The sequence below is a fragment of the Gallinula chloropus genome, assembly GCF_964237585.1.
Source record: "Gallinula chloropus genome assembly, chromosome: 7".
Lineage (NCBI taxonomy): Eukaryota > Metazoa > Chordata > Aves > Gruiformes > Rallidae > Gallinula > Gallinula chloropus.
Genome location: NC_140092.1, coordinates 18,395,154 through 18,408,417, shown reverse-complemented (window position 1 = coordinate 18,408,417; position 13,264 = coordinate 18,395,154). Strand labels below are relative to the sequence as shown.

At 42.4% G+C, this 13,264-nt stretch overlaps 1 protein-coding gene across 1 annotated transcript in view; it reads left to right on the top strand.

Annotated features, from left to right (window-relative positions):
• Positions 1–11,527, top strand: part of KDR (kinase insert domain receptor) — a gene marked incomplete at its 5' end in the record, with an annotated part of 32,372 nt that extends 20,845 nt beyond the window's left edge. The window contains 9 exons of the mRNA XM_084266982.1: positions 583–683; positions 2,035–2,157; positions 2,294–2,405; positions 2,787–2,886; positions 2,994–3,099; positions 4,899–5,050; positions 8,750–8,846; positions 8,961–9,049; positions 9,885–11,527. Coding sequence (XP_084123108.1) covers positions 583–683; positions 2,035–2,157; positions 2,294–2,405; positions 2,787–2,886; positions 2,994–3,099; positions 4,899–5,050; positions 8,750–8,846; positions 8,961–9,049; positions 9,885–10,104 — 1,100 coding nt within the window. The 3' untranslated portion in view covers positions 10,105–11,527. The remainder of the gene's footprint in view (positions 1–582; positions 684–2,034; positions 2,158–2,293; positions 2,406–2,786; positions 2,887–2,993; positions 3,100–4,898; positions 5,051–8,749; positions 8,847–8,960; positions 9,050–9,884) is intronic.
• Positions 11,528–13,264: the final 1,737 nt, after the last annotated feature.

The following is a 13,264-nucleotide window of genomic DNA, read 5'->3' as shown; positions in this document are numbered from 1 at the left end:
TTCTTCTTCAAATCAAGAGGTGAGCAGTCATTGAGTTGTTTATTTCAGCAGGAACTAAATGCCTGGGTATCTTTGTTGGATACTTGAGTACATTATTCTTCCAGGTTACCAGAGGATGAGGTTAAACAACTTCTACCATAAATTAGCAGGGCTTTTTGCCAAATTCAAGTCTTTATCTCCATGGTATATTCTTGCCCTATAAGGCCTAGGTGGAGCCTCACTCTAATCAGTTTCCAAATTCATCTGCTGAAACCACAAGCAAGCCTGTCCTGTCCTGAGAACTTGTGAACTGAGTTTTTGTTGAGTTTTTTTGGGGATTGTTTTGCAAATCTTCCCACTGCTGGGAACTCTAGAAATAAGCAAGGAGGCCTAGGGTATAACTCATCATCTCAAAGTTTATTTTACACAGGACTAGTTTGGTGTAAAATGGGTCGTTAATGATAATTATACAGCTAAGAAAGGGTTTGGTTTGCTATTCCAGTTCAATATGGCATGAGGTTAAGTTGGACTTTCACCTAAGAAGCAGTTATGGGTGAAATCAGTGACAAAGGGCATGTTTGACTGTCATCTGATTCTTTGCAGCTGGTCCTGAAGACCTTTGCAAGAACCCTTTGACCATGGAGGACCTCATCTGTTATAGCTTCCAGGTGGCGAGAGGAATGGAGTTCTTGGCTTCACGCAAAGTAAGGAACTTCTCAGGAAGAGTGGCATGTTATTTATTTGACTGTAGGAAGTGGTGCTGTAGGTCTATAGAAGGAAACAGCACGTTCATCTTTGGACTAGCACTCATCTGCAACGTTTTCTTTTTGCCCTGAGACATAACCAAATCATTAGCGCTACAGAGCGAAACAACCCCTGCATTTATTGACACAAATGTTAGTCATCTGTATTAAGGTTTATGGGTCACTGATTCATAGAAGAATGATTAAGTAGTTGGAAGAGGGCAGCTGACTTATGAGGACAATTAAAGGAATTAAGGGGAAATCCCTGGTGACTGGACATAAACTAGAGAAAAGGAGTGTTGACTGAGGAGTTGCCAGCACCTTGTGCAGTCAGATTGGAAGGGCAGTGTGAGGAGAGATGGTGCTCACCCATGAAACTTCATGGATGACTCCTTGGAGAGTCTCTTGCCAAAGACACCCTGGCAGTCAATAGCACTTCACCTGCATCATGGCATTCTAGAAGTGCTTTTCTGTGGTTTAATCCTAAATTGGTGTAGTACGTTTCAAAGGGTTTCCAGCAAGAGCAAGGAATTTTCTGCAGTTGTATGGGAACAAAAAGTACTTAGAAATGGGAGAAGGAAACAGAAGGAAATAGAAATGGGAGAAGGAAATAGCACTGCTCTGGAGTGATGAGTAGGCTTTCAACAGCAGACTTCAGAGCCTCTCCAAAAAACATGCATTGGTCTACATTTTATATGTCCTGGTTGGTGCCTGTTTGTGAAAAGGTGTCTTCCTGGGATCTATGTTCCTAGGCCATACTAGAAGAAAATCTGAGGCCACTTTTCAGGGCCTGGCTTTTTTACCTCAAGCTATTGAGGTGTGAGTTTTGAAGTCTTTGGGTTGTTGGCTAAGCTGTCATTCTGCACAGGCAAAGGCATGTGCTTTTCTGGCTGTAGCCGTTTCGTTTGTATTGGAACCAAATCGGTGTTTCAGTGTGGTGTGTTTTTCAGAGAGAGAAGTACACAGATTTGAGTGAACCTAAGTAAGTCCAAAGGTAATCAGATCTGAACCTGTTTTGTGTCAGCTTCTTAGGATAATTAATTAGCTAACTTCAAAGGCCCTCTCTGCATTGTGGATAAACAGATGTATGTTTAGACTTGGGAACACAAGTCTCCCTGAGCCAAATCAGTTGTGACCATCAAAAAAGCACTTAAAATCAGTAATTGTTGATGCTGAGGTTTCTTTTTCTTAAAAGGCTTTAAGAATTATCTGGCCTTTGAGGGTAGGAGAGCACATATGTGGAAGAGATCAGCCCCGTGGACAGAACTGTGACGACAGGCAGCATTATGAAGTTGTTTACTTCTCTTTGCAGTGCATCCACAGGGACCTGGCTGCTCGTAATATCCTCTTGTCAGACAATAACGTGGTCAAAATCTGTGATTTTGGCTTGGCTCGAGACATCTACAAAGACCCAGATTACGTCAGAAAAGGCGATGTAAGTTTCAGATTCTCTATTTAAGAGAGAATTAATATGAAGTCAGGACTCCTTTTTTTTTTACCTGAAATATGTTTGTGGAAACTCAGTGTTTTGCTAAACTGTGATACCTTTTTCTTTATGGAAACACTTTCAGGCCAGACTACCCCTAAAATGGATGGCACCAGAAACCATTTTTGATAGAGTATATACCATTCAGAGTGACGTATGGTCCTTTGGAGTTCTGCTGTGGGAAATATTTTCATTAGGTGAGTCACTTTAATTTTATTGAGTCATCTTGAATTTTAAACAACAGTCTCTGCAGAAAACAGTCAAAGTGTTCTTGGATCCTCTTTGGATTTTTTTTTTTACTTCTTGAAAATATCCTCTTTATTTTCTCCATCAAAATAAAACATTCAAATTTCCTTAAAAATACGAATGTAGGAACATGGACTTAAAATGCGTCTTCATACAATTTCAGTATGTGATTATGTGCCTCATTTACTCAATCAGTTGCTGTTGCCATCAGAAATATGTTTGCACATCCAAATATACTGAATTACCTTATTAACTCAGGCCATAGCCAGTTTCTTCTTTGAAAATTAATCTTAGAATCGAATGCATTAGCATTACTGTTGCTCTCACTTTAGGTGCATCACCATACCCTGGAGTGAAAATTGATGAAGAGTTTTGCAGAAGACTGAAAGAAGGAACAAGAATGAGAGCACCAGACTATACAACACCAGAAATGTGAGGATCTGTTCTTCCAGCTGCCCATGTTTCTCCCCTCAGGTCCTTGTACCAGCAATAGGTGCCCTTTCCTTTTGCTGATATTTTAACGGGCTTTGCCCTTCTAGGTACCAAACAATGCTGGATTGCTGGCATGGAGATCCAAAGCAGAGACCAACTTTTTCAGAGCTGGTGGAGCACCTGGGGAATTTATTGCAAGCCAACGTTCGTCAGGTAAGTGAAATGTATTCTCTGATTGCTGAAACCACCAGCTGAACCCTGCCTGTCCTGCCAACCACCATGAAATCCCACAGCTGGGTACAATCCACTGGAGCCATCAGGGAGCCTGGGCTTCTTCCACTGCTTCCATTACTGACTGACAGTTTGGACAACTTGCAGAGAGGAATGATCTGTTATGGTAACCAGAAGCCACCTTGCCCTGGCAGCAAGAGTTTCCCATGACACCACCACTGTGGTTACTTAGCTGTCTTGCTGGGGAGATGTTGGCCCAGGGTCAACTCCCTGCTCTGCTGCTGGTTTCTCTTCGTACTGCAGAGGCATTTCGGCAGGTAGCTCCTGCTGATTTTACTGTGCCAAAGATGGATATCTTAGCACGTGTGAGGATGTGGGATGCAGTGATTTTTAATGACTCTTCCAGAAGACAAGCATCCAGACATTTCACTGCCTGTCAGCGGCTCCATGTAGATAAGTGTATTAAGACTTGTCCAATGTGCAGGCAGTAGTAAGAGAGCCCACTGCTTCCAGGTGGGGACAGGTTCTCCCTCTTGTGCCTTCCTCTTCATGCACCAAAAATGTGGACAAGTCCCGGGCAATAGGTGTGACCACTCCAATGAAGGAGTCTGGATTTTGCCATGTTCTCTTATTAGACTAGTTCTCCCTTTCTGACCTATTGGTAGTGACGGGAATTACCTGTCCTTCCCAAGTATCATGTCTTCCTGTGTACCAAAATTCAGAAAGGACAGAATTTGTTCTCCTCCCTACAAAACAGCTTGAATCTTATTTATCACAGAAGCATACACTGGCTGAGATTAGAGGGCACCTCTGGACATTATCAGTCCAATCACTTAGGCTGGTTGCCTGGGACCATGTGCAGGTGGTTTTTTACTATCTCTACGGATGGAGAGAGACTACACAGCCTCTCTGGGCTGTGCCAGTGCTTCATCACCCTCACAGTAAAAACATGTTCCCTTGTATGTTCAGAACATACTTTATCTATGTTTGCCCATAATGATACGGTTGGATTACTGATGATTTAGACTCTTGTCATAAACTGTAGTCTACTATGACTATAAAAGAAAAACATGATTTACTGTCTGATAATTAATAGCTAATTATACATGTGTTATACTGTAGTCCAAAAGGGATAAATGAAAAAAAGAAAAAAAAGGAGGAATTTACAAAATTATCTCTTATGGGGCTGTGAATAGGTATGCAGTACTGAAGGATACATAGTCCATTTTTTCTCTTCACACTTTAGAGCAGAATTTTTTTTAATTGTTGCTGTTATTAATATCAAGTTAAATGCCAAAGTATTGACAGAAAAGTTCCTTTTGCTATCACCATTTCATTCTTTTTTTTTCCATTTAATTCTTATGCTTAATTTAGGCTTTATGATTCATATGCTGTAGTCCAACTCAATCTCACTTTCAGTTTAAGGTTATTTGTTTCCCCTCAGCATCATGCTCCTTGTGTCACTGCAATTCAAACATTACTAAAATTTAAATTTTTAATTTCAAAGACACTAAGAAAAACTTCAGTTTGCAAATTATGTTGTGGTATGTCATATATAAATCTGATATTTTTATTGAAAGCTACTTGGCAGTAACACTCATTAAGTTTTCCTTTTATTGAAGCTGCTCCTGCAAGGATGGTATAATGCTCATAATTTAATAAAACAACTGAGGTAGCTCTGCTGGGCTGATACATTGTCCATGTATACGTGTGTGGCTGTTCATGGCTGTGTATCTCTGTAGCTTTATTTAATTTTTGTATTTTTTCACTGCATTCTACAGGATGGTAAAGACTACGTTGTCCTTCCTTTGTCAGTATCGCTGAATATGGAAGAGGATTCTGGTCTCTCTCTCCCAACTTCACCTGCTTCCTGTAGGGAGGAAGAGGAAGTCTGTGATCCTAAATTCCATTATGACAACACAGCAGGAATTAGGTATTTTATATGGTGGACATCCTACTGGGGCCTCTGGGCAGGTTTTGTTCATGCTGGGGGCAGGGAAGATGAAAGGAAGAGACTTCAGCTGCCTGGTCCATATTTAACCTCCTCCATAGCTATAAGAATGAATCTGTAGAGTGTTTTTTGTAGGGAAAAAAATAGTTTCTTACCTAGTTTCTTAACTCTCCAGATGCTAGGGAGTGTTTTTGGGGTTGTTGGTTTTGGGGGGTTTTTCACTACTCTTTCAAGATTTGGTATTCTCATTCAAATAAGCACAAGAGTATTTGTTATTTAGTTTTTAAGAACCAGAACAAATACAAAGTTTTATCGATGCCACTCAGTTGTGTCCACGCTTGTTTTGCAGCTCTCTAAATTATTAATGGTAATAGATCTGTCATTAATAACTGCCCTGGCAGTTCCTCTCCTAAAGTGAAATGTTGGTAAACAGATCATGAATTGATAGCCAAGGGGAAGGCAACCTAAATGGTGCTATCATTGGATTTTGTCTACTGCTTGCTTCTGGAGGGCTGCTGGGGCATCCACAATGGACCAACCAATAGCTATAGATGCTGTTGAGTATCATGATAGAGATGACTGCCCCAGAAAGGATTTTGTTGCAATGCAATTAAGCAGGGTTTATCACAGAATCACAAGGTTGGAAGAGATCTTTGAAGATCATCAAGCCCAACCATTCCCATCCTATGCTAAACCATATCCCTAAATACCTCATCAACCCTTTTCTTGAACACATCCAGGGAAGGTGACTCAACCACCTGGGGAGCCTGTTCCAGGCCCTGACAACAATTTCAGTAAAAAAAATTTTTCTAATATCCAATCTGAACCTGCCCTGGCACAGCTTCATGCCATTTCCCCTTGTTCTATCTCCTGTCACCTGGCTGAAGAGACCATCACCATATTGGACATTGTGAGGACCTTGGGCATAGGTTGTTAAGGACAAAGGTTATTTTCTCATCCAGTGCTACCTAAGGTCAAATTCAGCCATTTAGATCCTGGGGTGCTTACTGCAGTCTTGGAAGAAGAAGGATAGGAGGTGGATCCAACCATCAGAGCAGAGGTGACCACTGCTATCAGTTTTCACAGTTTCCATAAAACAGCCCTCTCCCTCACTGCTTGTGTTATGTCCAGCAAAAACAAAGTTCCCAGTGATTTTAGGTACTGCAGGATCACATTCTTATGTGGTCCTGGAAAACACTAGGTAAGCACAGTGCATTTTGTACTTTAGTTGAACTTAAAGTCCTAGAGCTGAACTCTCAACCCCATGTTTTAGTAGTGGATCAGTCCAAAACATAAATATTTAAAAGATACAAAAGCATGATTTTACACTGAAAAAATCACACTTATTTTCCACTTCTGATACTTCCTGTATGGCTTTTCCTGGTCCCTACTTCCTGTTTTGAACAAAAGTACAAGCTTTCCATCAACCTTTTAAAGAGAATTTGAACTTCTCTTGCCTTACAGTGTGACTGGGCTGTGAGAGAGCACTTTGTGGAAACCATGATGAAAGAGGCAAAGGGGAGAGCTTGAGGCATATTTAGGGGCCTTATTCTTTTGTTCTTATAGCTGAAAATGATTTTGTAGGCATGGATCTTCTTGTACACGTAGTGGAAGTGACTGATCGATTTGGTAATGTCTCTTTCAGTCTTCACAAAAGTACTAGCTATGAGGAGAGGCTGATAAATACAATCTCTAACACAAAATTGGGGAAGTAGAAGCAAACACGGGGAAAACACAGAGAAAATTAAGGATTATTTAGATTGCTGATGTAAATTAAAATGAGTAGGACTTTCCAATATCTGCCATAGTTGGCTTTGGAAATGGGTAAGCACTTTCTGAACCTTGAAAAGTTGCCATAAAGAACAGCCAGGTGAGGAGAAAAAGATTTAAGGAAGTGTAAAGATAATGCCACTTTTTAGAAAGAGCAGCAAAGGAGTATCCCTGAAATCAGGTTTACTTAAATCCTAGGAATGATCCTGGAATAAATGATCAGATAAGTAATGGTAAATATCTAGGGGAAAGTGAAGTAGCTAATAAGAGCCAAGCATGGATTTGTCATGAAAAAAGCAAGTAAAACCAATCTAAGGGGGGTTTTGAGAGCAACTGGTCTGATGGATAGCAGGAAAGATGGACTTTGATTCTCTGTAGGGCATTTTTGGTGCTTTTTTGGGGACAGTCTATTACAAAATGCAAACGTGTCAGGAAATACTGTCAGGATGCCAGCTGGGCCCTCACCGCACTGGGCAGGAGTCACTCTCTCTGCTTGCACACTATTCCTGCTCTGGTTTGCACAGAAGCTTGGGTCAAGTGGGAGGATCTCATTCATTATGGAAAACATAGGATAACTCTTGTGTGGGCTGAGCAGAAGCAGGACTCCCATACCTGGGAGGTCATTCAGATCCAGGGGTTGCAATTCCCAGTCCTCACCACCCTGATAACCGTAGTCCCAGCCATGCAGTTCTGTACCCATGTGGACAATTAAACACAATCACGCCAGGAGCTTTCAGATTAAAGAGGCAAGTTGTGGGATGAAAATCATTCAAGGTCAGGTTGTCCAGGAGGGTAAGTTGACTACGTTGTGCTTTAGATGGTTTTGGTCCCAGTAGGGTTGGGTGAGAAGTGGATTAGCCACCATTGCAGAGTAACAGGAGCAGAAGACATGGTCAGTGCAGAGATCTTGAAAGAACTGATTTTGTTAAGTCTAGGAAGAGAAAATGAAGAGGGAACATACTAACAGTTTTCAGCATATGAACGGTTGCTAGAATTAGTTATTCTGTGTCCCCAGCAATAGAAAAATAAATTATTTCCAGCAAATACTTGGGCTTAATATTTGAAAAACATTGTAAAGTGTGACTGAACACCTGAGCAGGTTGCATGGGGAACGTGTAAAATACCCATTGGTTTAAATAAATGTCTCTTGGAAATAAGCAGGGCTCAACAGAGCTAGAATCAAGCTGGAAACAATGTGAATGATGCTCCTAACTGCCTCCAGTTTTGTGCTTCGGCTGGGTGCAGGGTTCTCTTCTAACTCCATGGCTTTTTCTTCATTAGCTGTTGTCCTGTTTGACTGGGACAACACCCATTTTATTCCCTATCCACTTAGACAGAAAGCTGAGGGTAGCTGTTTTGTTTGCTGTATTAGTCAATTTTATCTTTTTTTGTGCAATATTTTTTATGGATGTCATCCTGACCAGAGGGCTTCTTTTGGAGAAGAGCCTCCAAGAGAGATGTAGCACTCCCTGTCCTGATCCCCATGGTTTAAGGGCGGCAGTCTGCTGAGTCTGCTGTTGTTGTCTTAGGTCCAGCCAGGGGTCTCAGAAGTGCAGTCCAAAGGAAGAGGCACATGCCTGTGCTCCAGGCTCCTCTGTTTATTATACTTCTAAGCAAAGCTTGCAGGAAGTGAAGCCCTCCCGTATAACTGAGGAAAGGAGCTGTTTTCTCAAAGCCATTTCTTAGATTTGCTCAGAGATCAAGGTTGCCAGGAGCAGAAGGTCAGAAACATGCTACTTTCGAGGCGGTTCGTCCTTTTCAATAAATGGATATTTTGAGGTTTGCATAATATGTTTTGACAAAAGGATTAGCTTCTCTGTAGAGGGATAAAAGGATTCTGATATCACTGTGCTGTTTGCAGCCAAGTTGTGGATAGTGGACAGAACTTTTTTTGTTTTACTTACTTTTCAGTCAGTACCGACAAGGTAGCAAAAGAAAAAGCCGGCCTGTGAGTGTGAAAACATTTGAAGATGTCCCATTGGTAACCACTGTGAAAGTTGTTCAGGAGGTAAGTTGGTCTGTTATTTGTATGTCTTCGTCTTCTGTTGATATCTTTTTTCATGGTTTGGTTTGGGTTTTGTTTATTCCCTTTCAATTTAATGCATTTCTAATGCTTTTGCAGGAAAACCAGACTGATAGTGGGATGGTTCTTGCATCTGAAGAGCTGAAGACACTGGAGGAGAGTGATAAACAAGTGAAAATACCTTTTAGGTAAGTCTCAGGCTGCATGTAGGATTTGCTTGCAGTACGCCAGAAGACTGGTTGGTTTGTAAAATCTTTTAGAAGACAAAATCTTTTCTCACTATCTTTATAAATACAAAGAAAACATGAGCACTGTTTGCCTGGTCATCTACATTTGGTACTAGGAGAGGAGAGGTAATGCAGCTGTTGGATGCTTCAGCCAGAGGAATTGTATTTGTCAGCTCCAAAGGCATTGACCATCCCTCAAAGGAACAGAGCCGATGCACACAACTGAACGTGTTTGTGAAGGCCTATCTGCAATGACAAAGGGCTCATTTTTTTGTTGTTGTTATTTTTTTTTCTTTATCAAAATAAGAAAGCTGACTCTTGAATTTTCAGGATGTACCTGGGTGTATTTTCAGTACAGGGGTCCCATTGTGCAGTCTACAGGAAGAATAGTGGTGGTCGTGGAGCTGAAACCTCACATATGCTCTCTGAAGCTTCTCAGGAATTATTTTTTCCTGCACAACTTCAATGCAAACAAAGGAACACTGCAGTTATGATTGCACCATGGCTGAAATATGTGAAGCCTCTCAGAGTTTTCTCTTCTTTATCTGCAGTTGCAATCTAACTCCTTGTACCACCATAAAATTAAATATCTTTTGCATGTGTTAGTGAAGTTGAGGCGTACAGAAAGATCTCACCTTACAATCAAATGCATGTTTAAAAAGACTTGAAGCCATTTTTACTGAGTGCACCATTTTACTTTGGCTGTTGCTGCTGTGGAAAGCACCTGCCCCCTGTCCCCCACCTTTCCCCCAGAAGACGCAGCTCGCTCAGTCCCATTTCTGCTTGATTTTTGCAGCACACTGGTGCCCAGCAAGAGCAACGAGTCTGTCATGTCTGAAGCCTCCAACCAGACGAGCGGGTACCAGTCTGGATACCACTCAGACGACATGGACACCACCATCTACTCCAGCGAGGAGACTGAACTCTTGTGTGCCCGGGAGGCTTCACCCCCTCTCTGCCGTGCCCACGGGCTCACCTACGACAATGCCGCGCCAATCACCTCCCCTCCGCTTTAGGGTGAAGCTGGCACCTCCGGGTCCCCCCCCGGAATGTGCCTTCCTTGCTTGGGCTGGTGGTATTCAGGTTTGACGTGTAGAAAGACGTCATCTATGACACTAAGACAAGACATTTACTTTTCCTGACGAGGATGCAGAAGCCTCTGGCAGCAAAACTGCGCTGTGCCAGGCTGCAGGGCGCTGTCCTCAAGAGATGCTGGTGGCTGTGGTGTGTGGGTGCTGTGCTGACCTGATGGCAGAGGCAGTGTGGTGACCTTTGGGACACTGGTGACATGCTGAATGTCTACCTGATGCAGGCAGCAGCATGGCGTTCAACTTAACTGTTCCTACTTGTACGAAATAACGATAGAGCTCTGCTCTTTTTTCTTTTTTTTTTTGTTTGGTTTGGGTTTTTTTGTTTCTCCTCTTGTGGCTGGACTCCAGGAAGGAAACAGCACGGCACCGGCTTCTTGTTTCTGAGTTATCCCTTGCTTGCACCTCCACAAACAAAAAAAGGAACCTCCAGCTCAAGGCTCTGGCACTCACCGCCAGCCTGAGACTAAACATAGGCTGGGCTAAATATAGGTGGAGGCGATGGTCTCTGTCCTTGGTGGAGAAAAAAAGTTGCTGTACTGGACCTCATGAGCTGTATTTCCGTAGAAGACTTGCCTGGTGAGGTTGGTTAGTAGGGAGGAGGCAGAGCACTGAGACAAGTGATGGGAAACGACTGCTGGGGAGCATGCTTCATCTCTGGGGGTGGCCTCTGCGGGGCCTTACCCCTCTCTTTACCCAGCACCCTTAGCCCATGCCAGGCACCTACCTGTCTCTGAACTAGCCTGACATGGCTGCAGAAAATGCCTCCCTGGGACAGCCTCTGGGACAGCCTCTACCACAAGTAGAAAGGGCGATGTCATCTACCTTAGGACTGCAGGGAGCCCTGTGGCCCTGATGGGGCACCCTTAGGGCATGCTACCTTCTCATCTCATCCCCCCTCCCTCAGATGTAGGTCTGACTCCTTCACTTTGCAAACTCCAAGTCTGTTTGCACTGGCAGAGATCTTGGTTTGTGCAGTCTTGGAAGTCCGTGACTGGTTTCATGGCAGCTGTGATCTCCTCCGAGGGGTGAGATTGTGACTAATCATTGGACAACTTCTTACCTGTGCTCTTGTAGTCCCAGAGCTCTATTGATAGGCACAACGCAGGCTACAAGATTTTTAAAGTGTAAAGCTATTTCTACTGAGACCTTTTTTGTATTTTTATAATTTTTTTGTTTGTTTGTACTTACTATAATGTCAAATGCTGGGAGCCATGAATATAAGGCACATACGGTATTTATAGCCTCTTTATGTAGAAATAAATGTAATATATTAAAATATAAATATATATTATATATAATGGGTATTGTACTATTCACCTTTTGTATCAGTGCTCTGTAGCATTACAAGGATCACAAAAATTTTACTAGCTGAAACTTTTTACTCTATTAAAAGGGACTGGAAATGTAGAGGTGGGGGCTATAAGTAGATCTGTTTGCTTTTCTTGTATGTATTTTCTCATATCCTGTCTATTGACAGGGAGGCTTATCAAGTGCTACTTATTTCAAGTGCCAATTAATTAATCTAGTTTTTTATTTCTGTGTGTCCCTACACTGAAGAAACTTCAGCGGAGTTTCTGGTAGCTGGCAATAAGTGCCTCTAGAGAAATGATCAGAGGAACAGACTGAATCTGCTCTGAATGTGTTTATTATGTTCGGTCAGGGAACGGTCAATCTAATTGTATTGCACCTTTTCCCTGGGGAGCAGCAGTTCCCCTTAAAGCCTTACTCATCTCTTCTCACTTGTGGTTCTTCCGTCTCACTTCTCCTGCTGTCCCTGCTTTTGTGTAGCAACGTCTTCCGTTATTTTAAATCTGAGCTTAAAGCTCCCACCTTTCCACTGGGTTGTCTGCTTTCTGACCTTCTGCCTTCGTTCTCAGTGCAAGGCTGGACATTGTTGGGGTGTCGGGACTCAAGGGATCAGAATCATTTGTGCTAAACAAAGTGCCAGGGAAGCTAGACCCCAAAATTTAGACTTTAATTCGCTTCTTTTCACTGCAGCTTGAAATGAGACCCTTGTATGCTACTGCATAGTGAGAGCACTTGTCTAGGAAGTGGGAGATCTCACTGCTAAACTCACCTCAGGCTGCATATGGGACAAATATGTTCTACACACTTTGTGTATGCCCCAACTAAAGGCAGAAAATATTTCTCCAGTCCTCTCCCTGAATCTAAAGCATTTTACAGCCAGGAAAACAGGAGATGGGAGGTCAGGTAAAAAAATAAGGGAAAGGCTTCCTAGATCTGCTGTAAGGGCTTCCAGGAAGGACTCATAGTTCCATGTACATATTTGACATTTATCTTGCTTCCCAGGCAAGTGTCTAGCCAGCAGAGATTGCTCAACAGACAATGCTACATTCTTTAACATCCACCCTCCCCAGCATTTTTCAATATCTTTACTGGAAGTGTTCTTCTATGTATTAGTATCCAACAGACATGAAATACTGACACTGGCAGAGGCTTGATGGGAAGGAACCCTGCTGAGCCACATATTGGAGAAGCCTGGCAGAGAGATGGAGATCTGTCATCATTGTCCATCTGCCCTAGATCTGGAGCTCCCCAAGGCTTGGTGTGTTCAATTCAGACATCTGAACTTGGTGGTTTTGTTTCCTCTCCAGCCCAGTGTAAACACATAGTCAGTTGTGTCCCTGTGTGCTCATAGTACTTCTAAAACATCCATCATAATGCAGACAGATGAAGTTGCAATATAGCCATTTCAGCTAATGAGTTTTCTCATTTATAATCCTTGTTAGTCAATAAAACTGTCTTGTTGGTCCAAATAATTTTAAAGATGCTTGTAAAACGTGGGAACTAGCACACACCTGCTTTGGGAAAGGAAATTGGCCACTTAAAAAAAATAAGTAAATCATATATATTCAGTTTCAGGAGCCAGCAGAGCTTCTATAAATGTGTTTGTGTATTTGGCACCTAGTAGCACAATTCTTTTCTTAGACCATGGCCAGTACATCCTTTAAAACACCTGGAGGTTTTGTTGCACTCTGAATGCAGCACATCCAGCTATCCCCCCCTTGGGCCACATCTGTCTCGGTCAATGTTTTAAATTCCAGAAAGGATATTTTCAATTAAG